General features: G+C 52.7%; 1 protein-coding gene across 1 annotated transcript; it reads left to right on the plus strand.

Annotated features, from left to right (window-relative positions):
* The first annotated feature begins 3,966 nt into the window (after window positions 1-3,966).
* PRR18 (proline rich 18) lies at window positions 3,967-7,559 on the plus strand. Its single transcript, XM_059941853.1, has 2 exons — window positions 3,967-4,275; window positions 4,373-7,559. Exon 2 carries the CDS (start codon window positions 4,404-4,406, stop codon window positions 5,226-5,228), a length of 825 nt encoding a protein of 274 aa, XP_059797836.1. The 5' UTR covers window positions 3,967-4,275; window positions 4,373-4,403; the 3' UTR covers window positions 5,229-7,559.
* The last annotated feature ends 14,606 nt before the right edge of the window (window positions 7,560-22,165 follow it).

Consider the following 22,165-nt stretch of genomic DNA (forward strand, 5'->3'; position numbering starts at 1 on the left):
CCAGGGAAGCCCCTCGGTTTAAATTCTTAACAAGGTTAACATCAGTAGATAGAGGCCACAGAACAGAAGCTCTTTGGGTCCTGAGAGTGTAAAGGGGTCTTGAGACCCACTGGCGCTGAGTGGCTAGCGTGCTTTGGGCTCTCACTCCCTGGACAGGTCTCGCCCCCGCCATGCTGTGGGGCTACTTGGGTAAACCTTGGTTTCTTCATCTGTAAAATGCAAGTGTTCCTGAGTCTTCTCTCATAAGACTCTCAAGAGGTTTCAATGCAGTAATCTAGATAAAGCGGATTATTATCTTAATGATGGGAAAAAAGAAAGACTAAAGCAAATAATATCTGAACAATTTCCTAAATGTTTTCTACTCGCGAAGGCTTTCACAGTAACAGACCAGTGTCACAAGGAGAAATGGAGGTGTTTTCCAGTTATTGGCCAAATTCTCTATGTCTCAGTAATAAAATAGGATTTTTAAAACTAGAATGAGCTTTCCATGTTTTAAAATTCAGATTTAGTTTTAGTTCTAGATGTTGGATCTAGAACATTTACTTCTCGCTCTATTAAGTAAAATGCTTTGAATCAAAATATAGAAATGGGAAGAGGGTGTAACTGGAAAAATAAGATTGATTTATTTTCCTTTTTGAAATTTTTCTGAACATTGAGGTATATGCCTTAGTAGAACCAAGAACCTAAAAAGTTAATGAGGAAAATGAAACATTTCTTGAAATGATGGCTCATTTCCTGGTATTATGGTGCGATCACTGGCTGTAATTTAATCACTTGGTAACTCCGTGGTGATGACCAGTTGATCACAACATGTCTGTGTGATAAACAGCACATGTCCATTTTGGATGTATCTGTGGGGTCCAGGTGTGAAGTGGGAGCATGTCTACAGCCCTTATTTGCAGAGCGGGGTCATCGTACCACAGCCTCCATAATTTTCAGTTCAGTTTCAAACCTGTGGACCAGTAACCCTCTATAATTTTACTTGGGCCTGGATATACTCTTCTTGGTATTTTATTTTAATGATTGAAATATTTTCTGCATTTATTTTACTCATCCTGGAAATATTTTAAAGGGTTGTTACAGTGAAAAGTCTTTGTCCACACACTGACTCTGCTACAACAGTAGGAGAAAAACTTATCATTAATTTCCAAACGGTGGAAAAGTATTGTCATAGTTTATTTGAAATTTGAAAATAGAATAAATGTAATCTGAAAATTAAATACCATAAGTAAAAAATGTGGACAGTTCAAATACATATATTTGATTTTTCCTTTCAAATTAACCAGCTTATTTGAAATAGTAAATTTCATATCCTCGAGGTGAAATGTAATCATCGTGTATTTTGGAGATCAACTTTTGTACTGTGGTGATCCCAGAAACATGATTGTGAAACTGACAAGCTTTTCACAGTATTCTAGTGCTAAGTTTTACTATTTAATATATAAACAGTTTATCCCCAATGTTGTGTTCTGGGCTTGTTATGCAAAATCCTATGTAGATTACAAATTAAATTGGACTATATTTCTTGACTAATCCCTTTTCCATCTGAACGTAAGTTTGGCAGTCTTCTCCTGGTGTGACTTGCCTTACTGGTAACTGTCACCGGCTAGCAACTCAACCAAACAGAATGTGTAAATAGATTCTTTAACAGCCAGCTGCCCGTGACAGCGCCGGGACCCGTGCTGTCTTCCCAGGCTCCCTCCCAGGCCCTTGCTGGGGCTTCTAGTCTCTAATTTTCGAGGGGCTGGAGGTTTCAGGTAGAAGAGGTCGCTGGCAGGGACCAGGGATGCTGTCATTTGGGTGCTTTAGCAGAGTCTGCGGGCCGGAGTCCCTTCAGAAATGCTAACTCCCCTGTGGTTCCTGGGACAGCAGACCACCCGCCACGAGGCACGGGAACTCCTCTTCCCCCACGGGTGGGGGCGACGATGGGGCCTTCAGCGGGGAGGGGGCAGAGGAATGCCCTTCCGACTTGGGCGGGTGATGGGGGGCGGGCACTCAGCATTTACTCTCCTGCCTCAGAGGTCTGGCAGATTGTAGCCTCCCAAGTCCCCAAGCTTCTGGGCTGGGACAAGATATGGGGGGACTGGGAGAATCCCAGTGACCAGTCTGGTCGGATGTGCTGAGCAAACTGAGGACTCTCACTTTCTCTTGGGGGAAAGTTCCCGGTCTCTGCTGGTGTGGGTGGTGGAGGCTACTTACCCCCATCGCCCCTGCCCAAAGACCGCCCTTCTCTTCTTTAGTGTGATGGCTCAGACGCGGCTCTGGAACCCCACTGCTGGGACGGAGGCTCGTGTCCATCCCGTTGGAGCCGTGTGTTGTTGGGAGGTGTTTCCGCACCTAAGCCCCCATTTTCTAGTAGATTGGAGATAGTCGGAGGGGTAGGGGTCAGGAGAGTGCCTGCCACGTAGCACGTCAATCACATCCCTTAGCTGTTACGAGATGCCAATCCACACTCACCTCCGACCCTCACCCTTCAACTGTCATTACTTCTGAAGCATCCTAAGAATTAGGAAATCGGAAGGAGAGAAACCCAGTCGCGGGTACAGTTACAGCTTTGGAACTGCTGGGGCCCCTACCCAAATCTCGGGGCATCCAGCTCCCGCTGGGCTGTGCCCGCAGAAGTGGCGCCACAGCCCCCTCCTCGTCCCCCCGCCTTCACTGGCTTCGCCTCATCTCCTGCCCTCCGCGCTCCTGGCACGAGTGTCCACCTGCTGCCACGGCTAACACACCTAGTCCACACCCACCCAGCAATACCTGGAATAAAATGCATATGTGATTTCGGGACCTACGACACAGACATCTTATGACCTAAACGGTCTCAAACGTATTCTCCCAGGGCTGTGGGAGGAGACAGGTTGCCTTGAGGCCCTGGTGGGGAAGGGGAGAAGGTCGGGGAGTGGAAGGACAGCAGGGAGCCGTGTCTGGAAGCTGTGTTTGCATATTTTATGGAGAGGAGGTAAACGGGGCGGAGGGGGGTTAGTTTTGAGGGTTCTGGTGGAGATGATGGGGCCTAAACCTGCCCCCGCCCCCAGCCGTCATGAGAAATGTTTCTGGCCACCTATCAAGTTTCCTTCTTGCTGTGCCTGACCCAGTGGGGACACGTGAGAGTAGGCAGGGGGGAAAGTGGCCAGTGCCCTCGTGGCCACCGACCGCAGGGAGGTGCCGGTGCCACAACAGGAGCGTGCAGAGAGCTGGGCGGGGCCGCTGGGGCCCTTGGTCACATACGAGTTTACCCACATTTGAATGCTCTTACCTAAGCTGGGGCCACACCCCACACAACCTACTTACGTTCTGGGTTAGCCCAGAAAAGCATATCCTATGGAAAATGTTTTTTGCAGATCTAAACAACTGACAGTTCTCCATAAGTAATGCAGGGACTGCTTGTAAGAAACTTTGACTTTATGACGTATTGCTCTGTAATTATTCACTGAATTATTCATGTATTCAACAAACGTTTGAATATCGTAGGAGTGTTTTCGTGTCTCTACCACTAGAATCCAAGTTGACAGTGAAGCTGTCTCATTCATTCTGAACCACTGTTGCAGCAATAAATACTCTCCTTTGCTCACAGGAATCACTCCTGAAAAGAACTTAATGTCTGGTATTTCCTATATCATGATTTAACTGAAACTGGCCTATTTTGCCGAAAACTAGGTTTTTAATTTTAAAATGACTGTCTTTCAGCAGTGGCATCATCCTATAAAAACAAAAGCAAGACGATTCCCTGAAATGTCTTTTCCCCACCTCTGAGCTCCAGCCAGCTTTCTCCTCCGACAGCGGACTGCGAGGCCGGCCCGGCCAGAGGTACCACCCGCCGCCGCCGCCGCCGCCTTGCCCACCATCTTAAAGGCACCGAGAGGCTGCTCAGGATTTTCTCTCCAACGTGCAAGGACTCCGCCTAGGGCTTAGGACACGCCTGGTTCTCCCCGCCTCTGGTGGATTAAAACTAGCCGCTGGCGGTGGAAGGCCAGCTGGGGAGCCTCGCCCGGGCCAGTCGCTCGTGACACCAGCCGGGCGCAGCGGCTCCTCGCCCCGCCGCGTCCTCGGCCACCGCGCTCGGCTCCTCCTCCCGCCGGCGCGTCTGGCTCGGCGTGGCCCGGGCGGCCGGTGCAGTGCCCGCTGTGCCGGGCGAGGAGACCCGAGTCGGGGCAGCGCCCCCGGCCCCGGAAGGGAGGGAGGAAGGAGGGAAGGAAGGAGGGAGGGGTGCCGTGGCGTGAAGCCCTGGGTGTGGGCGCCGGGACGTGAGGAAGCCGGAGATGCTGCGGCCGGACCGAGGTGGGTGCGGAGCGAGGACGAGGGCCCGACCCCGGCCACCCACGGGGAGGGCGCCGGGCCCCGCGCACCGAGACTAAAGCCGCCCCTCTCCTTCCAGGGCGCTGACGACCCGCCGGCCGGGCAGCACCATGCCGTTCCCGCCCCTGCCGCCGCCGCCGCCCACTCCGGCCCCGGGGGTCCCCGCCGCGCGCCCGCCGCCCCGGAAGCCGGCCGCCCCCCGCAAGGCGGCCGTGCCCGCCTGCGCCCCGCCGGGGCCCTTGCCGCCCGCCGCGGCCGCGGAGAAGAAGAGGCGGCCCCCCGAGCGACCCCCGGTGCTGCTGTCCAGCTCCTGGCCCTCCGCCACCCTGAAGAGGCCGCCGGCCCGCCGCGCCCCCGGCCCGGCCTCCCCGCGCGCCCCGCCGCCGGCCGCGCCCGGCCGCCCGCGCGCTCCGGCCCCGTGCGCGCCCCGGCCGGCCGGCTCCGGCGACGGCCCCGCGGGGGCCGCCACCTCCGGGGCCGGGCCCGACGCCGCCCTGCGCTTCTCCCTGAGCCTCACGCCCGAGGCCGTGCTGGTCATCCAGCGGCGCCACCTGGAGAAGCAGCTGCTGGCGCGGCCCCGTCGGGCGGCGCCCGCGCCCTCGGCCGACGCCGGGCGCCCGCTCGCCCCCTGCCCCCGGGCCCGGGCCGCAGGCCTCGGCCGCCGCCCGCCCCTGCCCGGCGTCCCGCTGCTGCCCGGCGGCCTGCAGGGCCCCGACCCCGGCCCGCGGCCCGCGGACCTGCGGCCGCTGCTCAAGGTGTCGCTGCTCAACGAGCGGCACAAGTACGACGACGTGGAGTACGAGGAGGAGGCCGCGGCCGCCGACGAGGGCCTGGTGCGCAAGTGCACCGAGTGGCTGCGCGGCGTGGAGTCGGCGGCCGCCGCGCGCGACCGGGCGGGGCCCCTGGACGCGCTGCCGCACCTGAGCTCGCTGTGACCGCGCCCCGGGGACACTCGGCCTCGCTGACGCCCCCGCGCCCCTCCCGGGAGCCGAGGGGCCCCCGCGGGACACGGCCCGCCTCGCCGACCCCGCGGCCCACCTGCCGCACGCCGGGGCCTGCGGGCCTGCCTTCTGCACCTGCGGGCCTCTTCCACACCCACAGGTGTCCTCGGGGCTCGTGGCGGGGGCGGGGGGTGAGCGGGGTGAAGGTGCCTCTCAGCTCCCACTCCTAAGGTTCGCGTAGGTCCCGCAGACCCCCCGCGGGGCGCGGGCCCCTGTCTGTGGGTGTCGCTCTGCGGGTGCGCGACGCCAGGTGCCCTGGTCCGAGCAGCGGGTGACAGCCACGTGTGGGTGCGGGGCGAACCAGGAGGGTGGCCGTCTGGTGCAGAGCTGGACACGGTGCTGCGCTTAGGATTTTGTTTCTCCTGAGTAGAAACACGTCCCGGGGACTGGAAGGTCTGGGGGCTCAAGTGAACCGAACTTCCCAGCGGGAAGGGGGAGGCTAGTGACCGCCAGGAAGGTCCGCCTGGAGGGTGGGCGCTGTGCCGGGCACAGTGCTCTGCGGTCACAACACTGACTCGTGGGGGCTTTCGAGCCCACGTACCCACTTACACGCGCACACTCACACATGCTTACCCTCACGCACACGCACTCAGCTCTCACACTCACTCGTGCTCTCACGCACACTTACACACCTCACACTCATGCTCCTACGTGCACACATGCTCACACGTCCTCACACTGGTTCACATACATGCTCTTGCCCGCAATGCTCTCTCCACTCACAAACCTCACGCGCGCGCACACATAAGACTTTCTGAAGCACAGCTGCGGGAATTGTTTTCAGCGTCTGGGGTAAGGTGTGAGCCAGAGCGAGGCTCGGCTTCTGGAAAATGCATCCTCTGTACTTGAAGGGCTGCTCACAAATGTCTTTTGTGCTACAGAAAGGAAGGGTAGCCAGAGGAAGGGGGCAAAGTGCAGAGCTGGACCCAGACGCAGGACAAGATGTGCCGGGCCAGAGAGCCACTTGTTTAGGGAGAAAGTGGGGAGTGCAGAGCAGATGTGTGTGTTTTCAGTATTTTTAAGCGCTGTGTGAAAATCAGTGACATGGTGGCTTTGTACAGTTGTATACAGTGATTTGAGAAAAGGAAATTATTTGAACAAAGGGTAAGACTCCGCTGCCTTTCAGGAGTCATACCCTTCCCCACTAACTCCAGGCTGATTTCTAGATTTTTTTTCCCATGCATCTATTTCACTCGAAGGTTGAGAAGGGGGGGAAATGTTATAATCAGATAAAGCTGGTTAGAGAAGAGTGTAATGTATTACCTCAATTTTGGACTCATTTTGTAAAAGTTAATAACTAGCTTAATGTTTATCTCAGACTTTAATGTGTCAAGTCGATTATATTTACATTGAAGCTTTACATTTTTAAAAGCCAGTTTGTATTTTTCTTGTGGAGATCTCTGCTCTAATCTCGCTCTCTCATGCCAGGCACAAATCTAGGTAGACACGGAGCATCTAATTTTGTGGGAGCTAGATCAGCCGCCAGATGAGATGCAAAACCAAATACCCCATCCACTGAATAGCTTGCCTCCTGTTTGAATGCACAGAGCTAGACTGTCTTTTATTTTAAATGAGTGTATTACTACCAGAGAGGCAAAGTCAGCAATCGTTTGGAGGTGAAATTAAGACACGTGTCTCGTGAATGCTCCGGGCGCCCCCGGTGGCGTCTGCAGAGCTGGGTCCTGGGGGAGAAACGAAAGCTCGTTCTGGACATCAACCAGCAGGTTGAGAGTGAACTGTGAGGTCAAGGTGGGCAGAGTCGTAACTTGGTCTCATTTGCACTTAGTGCAAATACCGGTGATTAAGAGGCCCAGGGTCCTGCCCGTCGTGACAATAACATTTTAAAGACTTTCCTAAAGGAATCGATGTTTGCAGAGCGTCTTTCTGCGTCTGCCCGTGTGTGTCTGGGTCCTGCTGCTGGTCATGCGTGGTCTCTGTGCCCCTGTGTTATCCTTTGTTTCCCTCTCCTCATCCTACCCCCTTCTCTGGGCTCCTAGCCCCATCTCGCTCTTAACCGGCCGCGGTAAGACACCACGCACATTTTTCTCCCTTGCGACGTCGGGTAGAGTTGTGTGCCTTGTTCTTCACTTTAAAAGCAGATGTGTGGAACATTTAGATTACGCTGGTTGACGACCCTCAGTAAAAAGTGAGAAAGGTTCTACACCTGACACGTGATGTCTGTTCATGTTGTAACTGATGTTTTGAGGATGTTTTCTAAGTCACTGCGCTGCAGCTTCTTAATGCTTAAATAAAGGAGAAATTTGATGACTGTATTTCTTTTTAGGAGGATATTAAACAGTGGTCAGGAAGAGATCTCCGAGGTATTTAGAGGTCTTCTGAGGGAATTCCCTGGCGGTCCAATGGTTAGGACTTGGCGCTTTCACTGCCGAGGGCGAAGGTTCGATCCCTGGTCAGGGAACTAAGATCCCACAAGCTGCGCAGCGAGGCCAAATAAATAAATAAATAAATAAAGTTCATCTGAGATGGTCTCTCCGTGGTGCTGCCCCACCTGGGGCTCTGGAATTTCCAGGGGTTGGCAAAGGGTCATCGGCCTTAATTACTGCCAGCAGTGACCAGGATTTTAATAATTCTAATGCTAGTCAAAGAGTATTGTAATAAGGTTGGCAACAGTACTTAACCTCCTGTTGTGTCACCGACCCCCCCCCCCATGAAAGCTATATTCAAATATACTCCTAAGAATATGTTGCAGAGCGTCTTGCTGGAAAGCAGATGCGTCTTTTCCGGAAATAGCAGATGCCGGAAATCAGAAACTTCAGTTTTGTGGTTTCACGAGAAATGATACAATTCTGTGGAAGGAAGGTGGTGATCTGTGGGGTCTGGTTATATTAAACTGACTCTGAAATTGTAATTTTGTACCTTTGATGTTAGCATGGAAATTTCCGCCAACTGTGAAATGAGCAGTAAAAACACTTGCGTGTTAATAGACGTGCACACAAATGCCTTGTCACCAGTGAGGTGCCCAGAGTGGCCTGGTTCAGACCAGCATTGCCTTTGTCCAGATGCTGACCGGGGAAGAGGGGGCTGCCATTCCCGTGGCCTGGCATGGTGGCCCTGTGCTCAGCTTAGAGACTGAGCGCCTCCCCAGTGTGGTCCAGGAGAATGTTCATTTGGAGGTTAAAGGTGGCCCAAGGAGCCTTCCAGCCTGCTGTTCTTTGTCAGCCATCTCTCATTACATTTCTGTGTCTCCATCTCTTAAGTGTTATGGGGATAAGAGGACACGGTGGACCCTGGGAAGGATTATGCTGAGGTGTGTGTGAAGCATTTGGGACCACACGGTACGTCCCCAGCTCAAGGTCAGCTGTAATTACTACTTCAAAGAATCTTTACTCGCCAAAAACATGATTCTTTGGCACTTATGTGTGCAAAATCAAAACCCTCCCTGGCTACAGTATTCTGAGATTTTTCTCTCTAACCATTTAATGCACATGTGTGGCGAGGGCTAAAGATTTATTTCCCTGAGGAGTTTAAAATAAAAACCTGTCTTGTGGCTCCCCTCCTTACTTCAGACTTATTTCAAGCTGAACACAAAATTTAGCTCTGAGCTTCCTGGTAGCAAAGGCAAAATTTAAAGTAGTGAGCTGTTAATTTCCATACCTAATAACAAGACACACTAACACGTTACAAGAGACAAACGTTTTCTTAGAGAAAACCATTTCTGTGTTATGTATATATTTGTATTACATACAATATGGTAGACCGAATCCTTAAATGCAGTTTCCAGAAGATGCATAAATGTTCTTCATATTACTCTTAGTTCTTAATGAAAGCCAATGGGATAATTCAGTTGCATCCTCTCTCACGTTGGGCCATCCCACCTGATGGAGGTGGATTACATGGAAACCTGCAAAAAAAAAAATAATAGAGAATCTTTAGGAAGTAGTTTTAGATCTGCTTAACTATTTAGCAACAACTAGCCTAAAACACCAGAAAATTGTCTGCAAATCAGTTCCCAAGCTTTTTGGTCTCAAGACCAAAACTTTTAAACATATTATGCTTAAAAGTTATTGAAGGAGGCCAAAGAGCTTAAATCTATGTAGATTATATTTCTAGCAATACTTCTTGTATGAGAAACACAAGCCAAGACCCTAGAAGAATCTGGGACCCTCAGAAGCCCCTGGAGCCCGCTTTGAGAACCACTCGTTTCCACCATGTGCACCATCAGTTCCTGCTGCCTGTCATCTCTGCGGAGGGTGGAGGCCTACGTCTGAAACCCTGGGGAAGCATTTGAAGACAGACCATCCAGACCCCATCTAGACGTCCTAATTCAGCAGACCTCAGGCGGGGCCGGCTCCGACAGCAGGACCAGCTTCGGGGCAGCTCGGGGCCCAGCAGCCTCAGACGGCAGCTCTCGTGGGCTCGTGCTCCAGCAGAAGGGGACCCGGCAGCCGCGTGGCCTGCAGGGACCACCGCGGGCGACTCAGGCCGACTGCGTGGCGCCACCACTGCCGCAGCCCTTCCGCGTTCTGAAACCCACGGGCGGTGTTAGATTCCCTCTGCCTGAAGTGGCCGCAGCGCGCTCTGCCTGGTGGAGACGCACGGGAGTAGACAGAGCCGGGGCTTGCGGCCCCTGCAGATTCCCGGAGGGGCCTCCCCACGTGCCCCACGTGGGGCCTCCGCAAGTAGGAGGCTCGGGGTGCAGCGCCGGCTGCAAGGACACAGCAGCCTTTTCTCTCTCTCTGCAGATGTAGAAAATGAGTCCCAGAGGGGAACGCAGCTCACACCAGCACCCGTACCACCACCCAGTCGTAGAGCTGACCTCATACCCAGGTCTCCGGATTCAACTTCTTAACCTTCACACAGAGGGTCTAGTGAGTGTGGGGGGCACGTGGGCGAGCGTCGGGAGGACCCTCACACGATGCCCCTTCCAGGAACCTCCCTCGGTGGGTTTTGGGAATCTTGAATTTTCCATGGAGCATAGATTTAAAACCTTTTATAGACAAAGATCACACCAGAAATCAACAAAGTAGGACACTAACAATAGAGAAAACTTACAAAGCCCTAAGTTGGTTCTTTTTAAAGGTTAGTTAAAATGAGGGACTGGGGCTTCCCTGGTGGCGCAGTGGTTGAGAATCTGCCTGCCAATGCAGGGGACACGGGTTCGAGCCCTGGTCTGGGAAGACCCCACATGCCGCGGAGCAACTAGGCCCGTGAGCCACAACTACTGAGCCTGCGTGTCTGGAGCCTGTGCTCCGCAACAAGAGAAGCCGCGATAGTGAGAGGCCCGCGCACCGCGATGAAGAGTGGCCCCCGCTTGCCACAACTAGAGAAAGCCCTCGCACAGAAACGAAGACCCAACACAGCCATAAATAAATAAGTAAGTAAATAAATAAATAAATAAATAAATATATATATATAAATGAGGGACGTCCCTGGCAGTTCAGTGGTTTAGACTCCGAGCTTCCACAACAGGGGGCACGGGTTCAAACCCTGGTCCGGGAACTAAGATCCTGCGTGCCGTGCAGCGTGACCACAAAAAAAAAAAAAAAAAAAAAAAGCGTCTAGTGTGACTGATCAAGAGGAAAAAAAAAAAAGCACAAATTGCCAAGATCAGAAATAAGAGGAGGGATTTAACTGCAATCCCACAGATTTTAAAAGGGCAGTCAAACCGGGAGACAGAAGTCCTGCCTTCCCACCCACCGCCCACAGTGCTGGTCAGAGCAGGCGCTAGCCAAGGTGTTCTCTTAGTGTTTATTAGTGTTGGGTGTTTATTTTAGAAAACGTTCCTTTCCAAGGTCAATGTCTAGTTTGCCAAACAGTAAAAACAGCTGATATTTGCATGTCTGAGGCATAAATGTTTATTTTGCATTGTGATTCATTTGGATGCAAGGAGGATTTTGCTTGTTTCCTTCAGCAAAAGATTAAACAGAAAGCCTCCAACATACAGTCACAAATACGCTGGAAAAAATAACTTCCCTTTTGCAGGGAGAGCCTGGTTTGCGGGCCACGTCATTCACAGTGTGGGGCCTCTCCTGTGCCCTGGGCATTCCCCCTCTCTTCCCCGGGGCCGCCCGGGCTCACTCTTCCCCCACAGCAGGCTGTGCTCTGTCGAGCCACTGGGTTTAGTCTCTGCCCTGGTCCCTGGTGCTGTGGATCTGCCTGCCTGCAGCCCTGTTTTGCCTTTTTATTGCATCAATAACAACACTAGCCTTCATTTTAGCGCTCTTACATTTATCACCAATTTGGATGAAACTCTTTGGCCAATTTTATAGACAAAAGGGGCACCTGTGATGTGTCCCAAGCACTCAGGTATGAGTGGCGACAACCAAACTGTGGCCAGTGCCCCACGGGTGCTGGGGCGGCAGAGGGGGCTGTGCCCGCCCCGCCCCCCCGGCCGCTGTGCCCCACGCCCACAGGGAAGCACCCAGGGAAGTCTGCCCGGGACGCCTCCTGACCTGGACTCTGTAGTTTCACGAGTTAGTTTCACTCTGTAGTTTCACGAGTCGGGGGGGCCGCACCCTCCCAGTTATGATGCTTGTGAGGTGTTACAGTCACCTGAGACCCACGGGTGTGTCACACAGCGGAGGGGTTGGGATGGGGTGACGTGGGCTCCAGGCCAAAAACATGAAAACCTTCTCCCAGGAACTTGCTGAAAAGGCGCTCTTAGAAGAAACCAATTTTCTGGGTGAAAGAGAAAGCAGACCCTGAGGGAGACTCAGTGACCCTGAGGGTCTCTGTGTCCAGGTGTCACACGATGATGCCGGTGGGCTGGCAGCACCAAGCCCAGTGCCTGGCCCACCCCTGGTCCCCACGCTCTCAGTGACCTCTTCGGTCACTGCCTTCCCGGCTCCCCCCTCTGGACCAGGGCGATGGGAGCTCCGGCCGGGGGACCGGGCCTGGCACGTGGTGACGTGGTGCTCGCCTTCATTGGGCACAGACCCCTGAACATGACCCCGCTGACCGCAGCGCCGCACCAGCAGAGAAGGCCCAGCCAGAGAGTTCTGGAACAACCTCTGAGTGGTGGGGACAGGCCTTCCAACAAAGGGCTCACTCATGACCAAGCACAGCCAGTACCCACTGCTGTGCTGTCCCGGGGCCTGCAGAGAAACACCACGGGTGATGGGAGGGCCAACGACAGACAATCAGATGATTTCATCCTTGTTATAAAGCACAGCTGTCCTGGGCAGACTGGCCGGCGGGCGCCCACCGCCCCACGGTCGAAGCCACGTTAAGGAGAGTGTTTCACCCGCGTTCCTCACTTTCCGTCTCCACAGAAGGCGTGTCTGAAAGTCAGGGGTACCTTTTCAAGGACGCCTGTCTGTTCTCAGAGCCGAGTAGCTCCTGGCAGAAATTACACCCGCTCTTCCACTAACAACAGAATATTTGACCAAATTTTAGAAAAAATGCCCTCAAAATGTTAAATATGCAGCACAAAGAGAAGGGACCCCTCGTGGGTAGAAAGGGAAGACGAACAGACGTCCGGACAAAAACGGAATTGTGATTACATGAGTGAGTGATGCTTCGCCATTTGTGGTCTTCTAGCTGCACTGACCTTTGTTCTAGAATCACCAGTAGATCCTCGTTAGGAAAGTAAATGAGCTGGGAAATGGCCGGAGTCGGTCCCCGCCCCGCCCCGGCACTGAGCTAAGCGTGCACGCGCTTACTGTCAGTGGTGTGAAGATTCTAGCTCCGCCCTAAAACGCAGATAAGTCTACATACAGCTGTGCGTGCAAGGTCAACAGGAGGTGGCCCGTTTGCTCCAGGACAAGCGGTGGGATTTTTTCTCCCGGTGCGGTGGCGGGGGGTGGGGGGGTAGGGGGTGGGGGGTAACATGATGCACCTGAGGAGGTGGAGGGTGGGCGGAGCGGGAGGACCGGGAGAGATGGGATGCAGGATCTGGGCAGCGGGGTCCACTGTCGCTGTCGTGTCTGCCAGCCCTGCAGCAGGGGCAGGAGAAAGCCGGTGAGCAGGGAGGGGGTGGGCCCACCGGGGGCGGGCTTTGTAATGCGCCCAGGGGTCCCCGTGGCCCACCCTCCTGGGCAGTGCACAGGCCAAGCCCCCTCCAAAACCTCCCTCGTGCTCATCCTCCGGGTCCGAGCAAACCCTCCAAAGCTTAAGACGGTTCTGATTCCTCTCTACGGAAAGCACCCTCAGTGTCTGTTTTTAAGGAAACACACCCAAATCAGTACCATGACATCATTGTTCAAACATATATTTGAGCGTAAGACATGTTTGGGGGCCCCATTCACGGGAGGGGCGTGAACAGAAGCTCCGTGCACGCCTGCTGGCGGGCTGCCCGCCTTGGAACACGAACAGCACATGTGTTCAGATGCTGGCCCACTGGCCGGGGTGACTGGTATGTCCCGGGCGGCTCTTTCCTTCTACACAACAGCACAGTGAGGCTGGCTGTGCCTCAGAGCCCCGACTGTCCGTTAGCTCTGAAGAACCATGAACATCCCCCACGGAACCGCAGAGAAGGAAGGGCTTGTTCGCTCAGCTGGGGCCGCAGAGCCCACTGTTTCCAGAACCTGACTGCTGACTCTGGTCGGTATCGTTGCTCGTTCAAGAGATCAGGAGCCCCGGGCTCAGTACCGTGGATGCCCACCCAGGGCCCGTGCCACCGTGATGTGCTGGTGCTACCAGGGGCACACCCAGGGGTCTTTGGGGGACCTTGAACGGGTCACGCAGATTTACTCCTGGCACCGCTGAGCTGTGAGTGGTGTGCTCTAGTGGGTTATGCTGGCCTGGCTCATGTTCATTTCCGGGTGGTGCTGGAAGGACCCAGAAGCTGTCCCACGTACCGCCTGCAATCCCAGATTCGTGATGGAGACAGCAATTCCCCCACGTCAACTGAACAGCAGGCATCGCACGGGAGGGTGATTCAGTCACAGCTTGCTTTATCAGATTTTTAAGAATTATAAAATTACACATGCTGATCGTGACCAAAGATACCAGATGCTTAAAGAAAACGTTAGGAGTCCGTGTCCCCAGGATGAACCCAGCCTGGGTCCCTGCCAGCTTTCTCCACTCGACCTCAGGTTTGCTGTTACCTCTGCCGCTGGGGGTACTACACTGCGCCTTTTGCGGAATTAAAAAAACCGAAGACAGATGAAATTATGTGTTTTTCTTTTCTAAAAAAAGCTTATTAAAAACATTCATCTGATATTAGAAAAAAAGACTCCCCCATTTGCCCATCAAAAGACTTTGATGGTTACAGGTGTGACTCAAAGGGGCCCCGGGACCCAGCCATGAGTCACCAAAACCCTAGGCAAACGTGCTGGTGGTTGTCAAGATCTCAGCCACTGGGATGCAAACTGCCAGGACAGCGGGCTGTTTGAACAGCTGCCCTGGCCGTACTTCCCTGGGGGCCTCATCCGCACCTGTCGGAGGAGATGGAGGGGAATGCAGTTGCACCATCACCACACCCACCAACTCCGGGCTTTCCAGGGACGTTCTGCTTCACTGAGATTCTTCCCCCACGTCGACTTTACTTCCAGTTGGGAGAAATCGAGGGCCACTGCCCAGGTCAGGCATCTTTCATTTTTCTTCCTCCTCTTGTCTCCTCTGCCGGCTGGAAGGATCCAGAAGGCCCCGAAGTACTCCTCCATAGTAGCCTCCTCCAGCTCATTGCAAATAAATAAGGGACGCTCCAGTGCACAGTAAACACAAAGGGAGGAAATGATCGCCTTTATTCAGAATTCTCTCTGTGTCTTGGTCAAATAATAATATCTTAAAATAACAAAACCACAATAAAGAATGAGCCCAGGGCAGAGTACATACCTGAGCTTGTGGATTAAAGCCACCATGGAAACGATTGTAAACAGGAAAACCTCTCCCAAGGTCTCCACGGTCCCGACTGCTCAAGAAGTTGGTTTTATTTGTATATCAACTAATTGGACTGCAGAACCCTCTTCATTTGGCTTTTCCTTTCTCAAAAAACTTAGTATCTTATAAAAGCTTACGATCAAGTACACAGTTTATAATTTACAGTGAACAGAAATACTAGATTTCCCCGTATAGCTATGCAATATTAATAACAAAAAAATAAAAGATCAGTTGGGAGCAAAGAAGAAGGGAAGGCTCCCCGTGATCGCGTGATCTTGGTCAAAAAGATTAATTCTCTCTTGTCGTCCCTTTTCTTATTTTCTTCAAGCAGGGAAAGAAATAAGATTTAAGCAAAAGTATTTCATGCATTATGTGCTTGGAATTAAATATCAGTTCAAATTTGAACACTGCTGTGGTTCAAATTTAAATTGGGGTTTAATTCTAAGGATGAAAGAGTTTGGATTAACCCTTCCCTAATCTTCCTGTTGCTTTGGAAGTCAGGAAGAACCACGTTTTTCCCCTGAATTAAGATCTGAAGGCCCTGACTGGCCTTCTCAACTCCTATAAATGCATTTATTCATACTGTACTCACATTTAGCTCCCACCTTAAGTGTGAGGGTCCGAGGAGATTTTAAAGGACAGATGCTAACGTAGGGGCAGGGGGCTGGGAGCTGTTCCGCGCAGGCGCTTGGCTCTGCCCCTCAGGGCTGCCCTAGAGCGGGCAGTTCAACGCCTGGGGCCCCCTTCAGGTCAGGGTCACCCCCAGCGGCTCTCCCGCTGCGCTCGTGCTAATGAAAGCAGACGTCACTGTCACACTTGACATCTCAGTGCCACCTCCAAGCTGGAGCCGTCCCCGCACCCCCAGCAGAGTTACCTCCCTTTCCGCCCTCCTCTCCCCTGATGTGGGCCGTATTCTGCCTTGAGCTGGAGCTATTTTTGCACCGTTCTCTTCTCCCCTCTTAGACACATCCCCGCCGAGGGCAGGAGCTGAGAAGCTGTGATTGATTCATTGCTACAACCAATACTGGTCCTGTGACACTTGCTTGAATGTTGTCAGTGTGTAAAAATGCCTCTTGAATGAGTGAATAGTGAATGAGTGAGTGAATGCCTTTTGATTAAATGAGCAATCCATCTGGCTCAATTCACTAATCAGAAATCGTTCGTACAACCCCCATAAAAGGGGACTCGGATTCTCCTTTCTCAGCACGTGGAGAAATCTACAGGCAGGTAGGACCACTGAGCAAACGCTTCCAGAGAATCAGGAATGAAAATGGTATTGCTCTGTTCACCCAGTTTTCTACCCACTAGTTCCGACCGTCCCTCTCATCTGTTAGAGTTTTAGGTGGGGGGGGACTACCCATCACCGATAGACGTTAGCACTCCAGTTAGTACTTGAAAACTCGCCACGTTCACTCTTCAATTATCTTTCACATCCATCCTTACCTAAAGTATTAAGTAGCCAAAGGAGATGGTGATCTGACGATTTCTCAACACGGCAGCAAGAAAGCTGGTAACTCAAAAATCAGTTCACTGGGAGCCCCTGTCCCAACCAGAGATGGGCAGATGAAGTGATGTCCTTTCTGCTAACAGGGTCGTGATGTGAGTGAGGGCTCCGGGCCCTGGGAAGGACAGGAGAATTTTGACTTTATTTCTTTGGTATTGGATCCTGCTAGAATTAACACTAGAATTCCTATTTCGCGGATTCCACTAGGCATAATCTGCAGCTCTGCTTGCCCCTGAGCGGCTTCCACAGTCTGCAGAATGTGGGGTTGCTCTGTGGCTCTCCAGCTCTTGGAAGTGACCGGTCAAGGGTTATTTGGGCAGGAACTATACACTCAGTCCAGTTATTAAATAAAAACAAACAATTTTTTAACTTTGGTTTTCACCATCCATAAGAGCATTTAAATAGGGATATGGAGAAAGCAAAATCTACTTTTAGGGTTCTTTGGTTCCTAAAAATAGAAGCCAGCTTTGCTTCAACATGAACAAAAAGAGAGTTCTGAGAAGGTTATGGGATCTGAAAAGAACGGAGTGGGGAGGGGTGAGAGACATCTGTGATGGAGACTGACAGGTACAAACTTCCAGCTTTAAAATAAACGAGCGGGGGCATGCACCGTACGGCATAGGGAATATAGTCAGTAATACTGGAGCAACTTTGTATGGTGACAGATGGTAACTAGACTTATCGTGGTGATCATTTTGTAATGCATAAAAATATAAAATCACTATGTTGTACACCTGCAGCGAATACAATATTGTAGGATTGCAAGTCAATTATACTTCCATGTAAAAAAAAAATAGAAAGAATGGGAGGAAAAGGTGAGGAATCAGGCTTTGGGGAGGGCGGGACCAGAGCAGGCTCGGGGATCCGGGCCGCAGGCACTAATGGGGAGCCCGCCTTGGCTGACCCTGTGTCACTCCCTGCAGGATGCAGATTTTGGGGAGAAGATGGCTGTGGTTTGTCCTCACCCAGTGGGGGTGGGGAAGTGAGGATGTCTGCCCACAGAAGGGCAGGGTGGATGCCACTGGCCACTGTAACTCAGGGACGCAGAGCACCTGCTCTGCACTGGGCACCTGTGTGCATTGTCTCATGCGGTGACCACGGGCATTCACTCACCCGATCCAAACATGCGCCGGTGCTGGTCTGAGAGCTGGGCGTGCATCACTGAACCTCGGCTCTGAATCCCCGGCCGCCTTCGCTGTATTTGGAGTTGAGCCCAATGTTTCTGCCTATCGGGATAGTCTTGACCCTAGTGCAATAGCCCCGAATAACATCTTCCTTACCGTTTTCACAAGCGCCAGGATAATTTTTTCTTTAACACCACACACACGGTATGTACATGAACTCATTTAATTACCTTGACATCCTTGTGAGGTAGGCGCTGTTTTGCAGACGTGAAGACTGAGGCCCAGAAAGGCTGCTCGGCTTGCCCAGTGTCACACAGCAGTAAGCGTGGGAGCGAAGACTCAGCCTTGGCCAGGCTGCTCCTAACTGCTGCTACACATCCAGTCTCACAGGCTTTAAGGATGGAGGGAAGGGGGCTTGTAGCTTTTTAATCGATAAAGAAATCCCCTTCCAAATGGCTCCATTTTTCTTTGAGTTGTTAGATCAGCGCTCTGCCCCGTAGAGTCCCGTGGACAAGGTCTGTGTGGGGTAACAGGAAGCCTCCGTCTGAGGGTAACTGCTCACTCTTCCCAGCTGGAGTAAACAAATTTAAGTGCAAAAGGGAGGAACTTCAGATGTGTTTCCTGCCACCAGAACCTTCGCCCCTGCATGAATGTGGGTCCACTCAGAGCTTCCCCGCTCCCAAATCTGCCCAAGCCACACTCCTCACCCTCCTGCTGCCAGGATTCATGAAAGCACCTGAAAGGATGGAATGATGTGATTGGTTGAATAATAAACAGAAAGTGACTTCTATTCCCATACTTATTTAGCCTGATGAGGTATTATCACACTATATATTTAGTATAATTCTCAGTATCACAAATGCATGCAGCTTTTGAAAATGCAAACACCTGGGGGTGTTCCCCAGTGCTTACTAATTTCGAGGCAAGAGTAAAGGTCCAAAAGCTCAAGGAGCTTTCTTGGGGGAAGGAATCTAAAAAGAGCAAGAAAGTTATGCAGCGAGGACAAACCAGCAGTAAATTCCCACATGAACAGGCAGCTGTTGATAGAACGGTAGATGAGAACAAAGGATGCTGGAGCAGCGCCTGGGAGCACCAAGGTGTCGCCAAGCGCTGCTGGCGTGTTGTGACAGCCGGCTATGGAGACGCGCGGCCCGCGGTGAGTCCCGGGCCAGGACGTGCCGGGACTGGGGCCGCGCGCACCGGGCCCGGCCGGCTGGAGCTGCGCCCCAGAGCGCGCAGAGCGGGGGTGGGCGCGCGGGGCACCAGGAGGGCGTCTGGGGTTGGCGGGGGCGGGGGTGGGGGTGGGGCGTCGTCAAGATCAGGGCTGGAGCGAGGCGTGAGGAGGGTGAAAGGGAGCGGAGGAGAGGAGATGGGAAGGACACGGGCATGGGCGCCTCGACCCCTCCCGGGTGAGGCCACCTGGGCACCCTCTGTGTTGGCCCGGGAAGGACTGCTGGCCTGTTTCTCTAGGGAATTAGGAGATGAACACCACGCATGAAAATGCTGCAGCAGGCCTGTCAGGCCTCTTTATTTAAAATAGCACCGTGGTAAACAAACATCACCTTGTTTGGTAGCTTTTGGATTTGTTTTTGTTTTGCAAAAATAAATCGAGCAATGGAGATTAGATTGTTATACTCCTCTAATTTTCATGAAAAAAGATTCAAGAAAAAAAAAAAGAAATGTATTATATTCTTAAATACTCCTGGCAGTAACATGGAGGGTTTTTTTTTTTTTCAGTCATTAAAATGACTTTTAAGTGGCAGTGCCATTAAACTATCTTTTTCCTTCCCAGCTGAGTTAATGGCTGTCTGTGTCATGGGCGGGTGATCTGTGTTCAACTCTGGCTGCCCCTGGGTAATTAGAAACAGGACAAAACAAGAGACAACGCCCAGTGATTCAGAATCCCAGGATGGCCTGGACATCAAGCTGAAACTGCCCAGGTGATTGTAATGGGCAGCCAGAGCTGGGAATCTCTGTCTAAAACTTTACTTCCCACACTAACCGCCTTGCCGCATGTAGTTATCTAAATACATCACACACACCAGCAACTTAAAATCCAGGCGTGTTTTATTTCCTTCCTCACCATCATTTGTACAGGAGAAACCTTGGAAACGCAGGTCCCAGGAGAGTGCCATGTTCACGGTGTAATGGGGGTGGGAGGGGAATAGAAGGAGATGCAGGGAAATTTCAGTTCCCGATACAAAAACCTGGGGAAGCAGCGTTCTGGCTTTCAGTAATGTTGAAACCTGTCCAAGGCAATGGGGAGCAAAGCCACACATTTTACTGAACCAAACAGAGCCCAGTCGCCTCCAGCTGGTTAGGGGTATGGACAGGATTAGCCCCTTAGAGTCTGAAGCCACAAGGTCCCAAGATATTAACTGGGACTCCCTGCCTCCGGCAGGCAAGGGGTTCTTCCAATCCCAGTTACAAATTAGGTAACTGAATTTAAAGGGAGGCCGAGAAGTCCCTAAGAGACCAGAGTGTTAATACACGTTGGAGTCGGGGTCAGAGTCCCGGGGGAGGACCCCTGTCTTCCCACGTCTTAGTTACCTGAGCTTGGAGTTGAGTGGCCAAAGTCACAGTTAACAGCAGACCCTGGACACTGGCCCCAGGCCTCCCGCCTTGCAGGGCCCTTTCATCACTGCAGGAGCCCCTTGCCCACAGACCTTCTCTGTGATCGGGACAGACGACAGAGCCTTGAGGGACCCCTCACGTGCACCCCGACTGCTGGAAGAGCTCCTGAGAAGCCCCTGAGTTTCCCTCCCTTCGAAGGTGCTTCCCTCATGGACCAGATCATCTTCTTCGTCATCATAGGAGCACACGTTATTATTGAATGTTTTCCTGCGGGTACCGAAGAGGAGCCAGCAGTCAAAGAAAATGTCAACCTTGACCTTCTGACCAGCCCGACCACTGCCCCCGGGGAGACTGGCCAGGAGTAAACCGTGACCTTAGAGTAGCAGCCGCTGGCTCTTTCTTCATCTTCCCGTTGGACGTCGTCCCAACACGGTCTGCGGGGAGGACGGTGGAACTGGGGGTCCTTGGAGTGGCTGTGACACTGCTCTGGTGGGTCACACCTTGGCGAGTGTCCTCAGGAAAACCGATCCGACTTTGCCCTCCGTCTTCACAGCAGGTGGTGGAGCCCCTTCTGGGTGGTGGCGGCTGGCCCTCACCTTTACCAAGAAATCGCATTTCCCTCTTTCCCAGTGGCCCCTGCCATGTCACTCTCATGAACCGGTCATATATCGGATAACTGGCAACAGAGGAAGTAAGTATATCCCAGTTATAGAAATGGAACGGTGCCCCTCCCGTCTTTCCCCCTTCATTTGTTTGGGACTGTCTGCATGACGGGCCTCTAATAAGGTCAGATTTGGGATGGGAGAAAGTGTGTGGAAATCCAGGGCAAGGCGGGAGTCATGGAGATCTGGCCACGGAGAGGGACGTGGTGTTTGTGGAGAGACCCGGCACTCAACGACACATCGGATCGTCTCTGCTTCCCAAGCGGCTAGTCTTAATGAGATAAAATGTTGCTGTTGGTTTTAGCACAATTACAACTTGTTCCCAGCGATAGGTAATATTTTGTGTGTTTGTAAAACGCTGAGCTTAATTCCAAGCCCCCTGAATATCCTGGTAAAACAGAAATCCCAAGTTCTGCACAGCTTTGGCGACGACACTCCCAGCTGGTGCTGAGTCCCAGGGCGTTAGCAGAAGGCGTGTGAGTGGAGGTGGGCCTGGAAGGGGTGGTGTAAGAATCAGCAGAGCATCTTTGAATTGTATCTGATGTTTTTGGAGCTGTGGATGTGGCCCTTCTCAGAAGATGTGGGCTCTAGAGACCGGAGTCTCTCTCACTGTGGACGTGTAATCTGTGAAGAGACCAGATGGTCCCAGGCTCCTTCCCGCATTCCCCCTGTGTTCCCGGGCCTCACGGAGGTCAGGGGTGCTCCTGAGGGTATGGGGCTCAAATCACCCCTCCGTCCCTAAGCTGGGCCTCTTCCTCTGACCTGAAATGTCTGCACGTAAGTAGGTGGAGACCCACAGGATCTGGGTGGTCCCTGGTCACATGGCTGGAGCTCCTGAGAAACCTGCAGCTTGGCCTGTGTGTCAGGCAAATGGAAACATCTTGACCGAGGTCCCTTGAGATGGTCCATATCCTACCCTGGAGGAGGACACTTTCCAAGAAGACGGCTGAACCGTTTCCCGGTTCTTGGTCCCCTACCTAAGACAAAGGCCTGAGATCAGATAGCTGGAGACTAGGAGGATTCATCTGGAGATGGTCGTTGGTGCTCTGTGGGTCCCGACATAGGAGTCACTGTGGGGGCTCTGGTGGAGAGAGACCCTGCCCCGCCCCGGCCATGTTGAAGCCCCCCTTAGGCGCCATCAGGTTCGGAAGTCAAGCTCGCTCCCACTTAGGAGTCAAAGGCGCTGCAGTGGCTCTCGGGACACAGGAGTGGCTGCCCGTGGAC

Source organism: Balaenoptera ricei, chromosome 12, assembly GCF_028023285.1.
Source record: "Balaenoptera ricei isolate mBalRic1 chromosome 12, mBalRic1.hap2, whole genome shotgun sequence".
Taxonomy (NCBI): domain Eukaryota; kingdom Metazoa; phylum Chordata; class Mammalia; order Artiodactyla; family Balaenopteridae; genus Balaenoptera; species Balaenoptera ricei.

What these genes read in the sequence shown, in the direction of transcription:
- PRR18 (XM_059941853.1), top strand. Translation starts at nt 4,404, where the DNA reads ATGCCGTTCCCGCCCCTGCCGCCGCCGCCGCCCACTCCGGCCCCGGGG.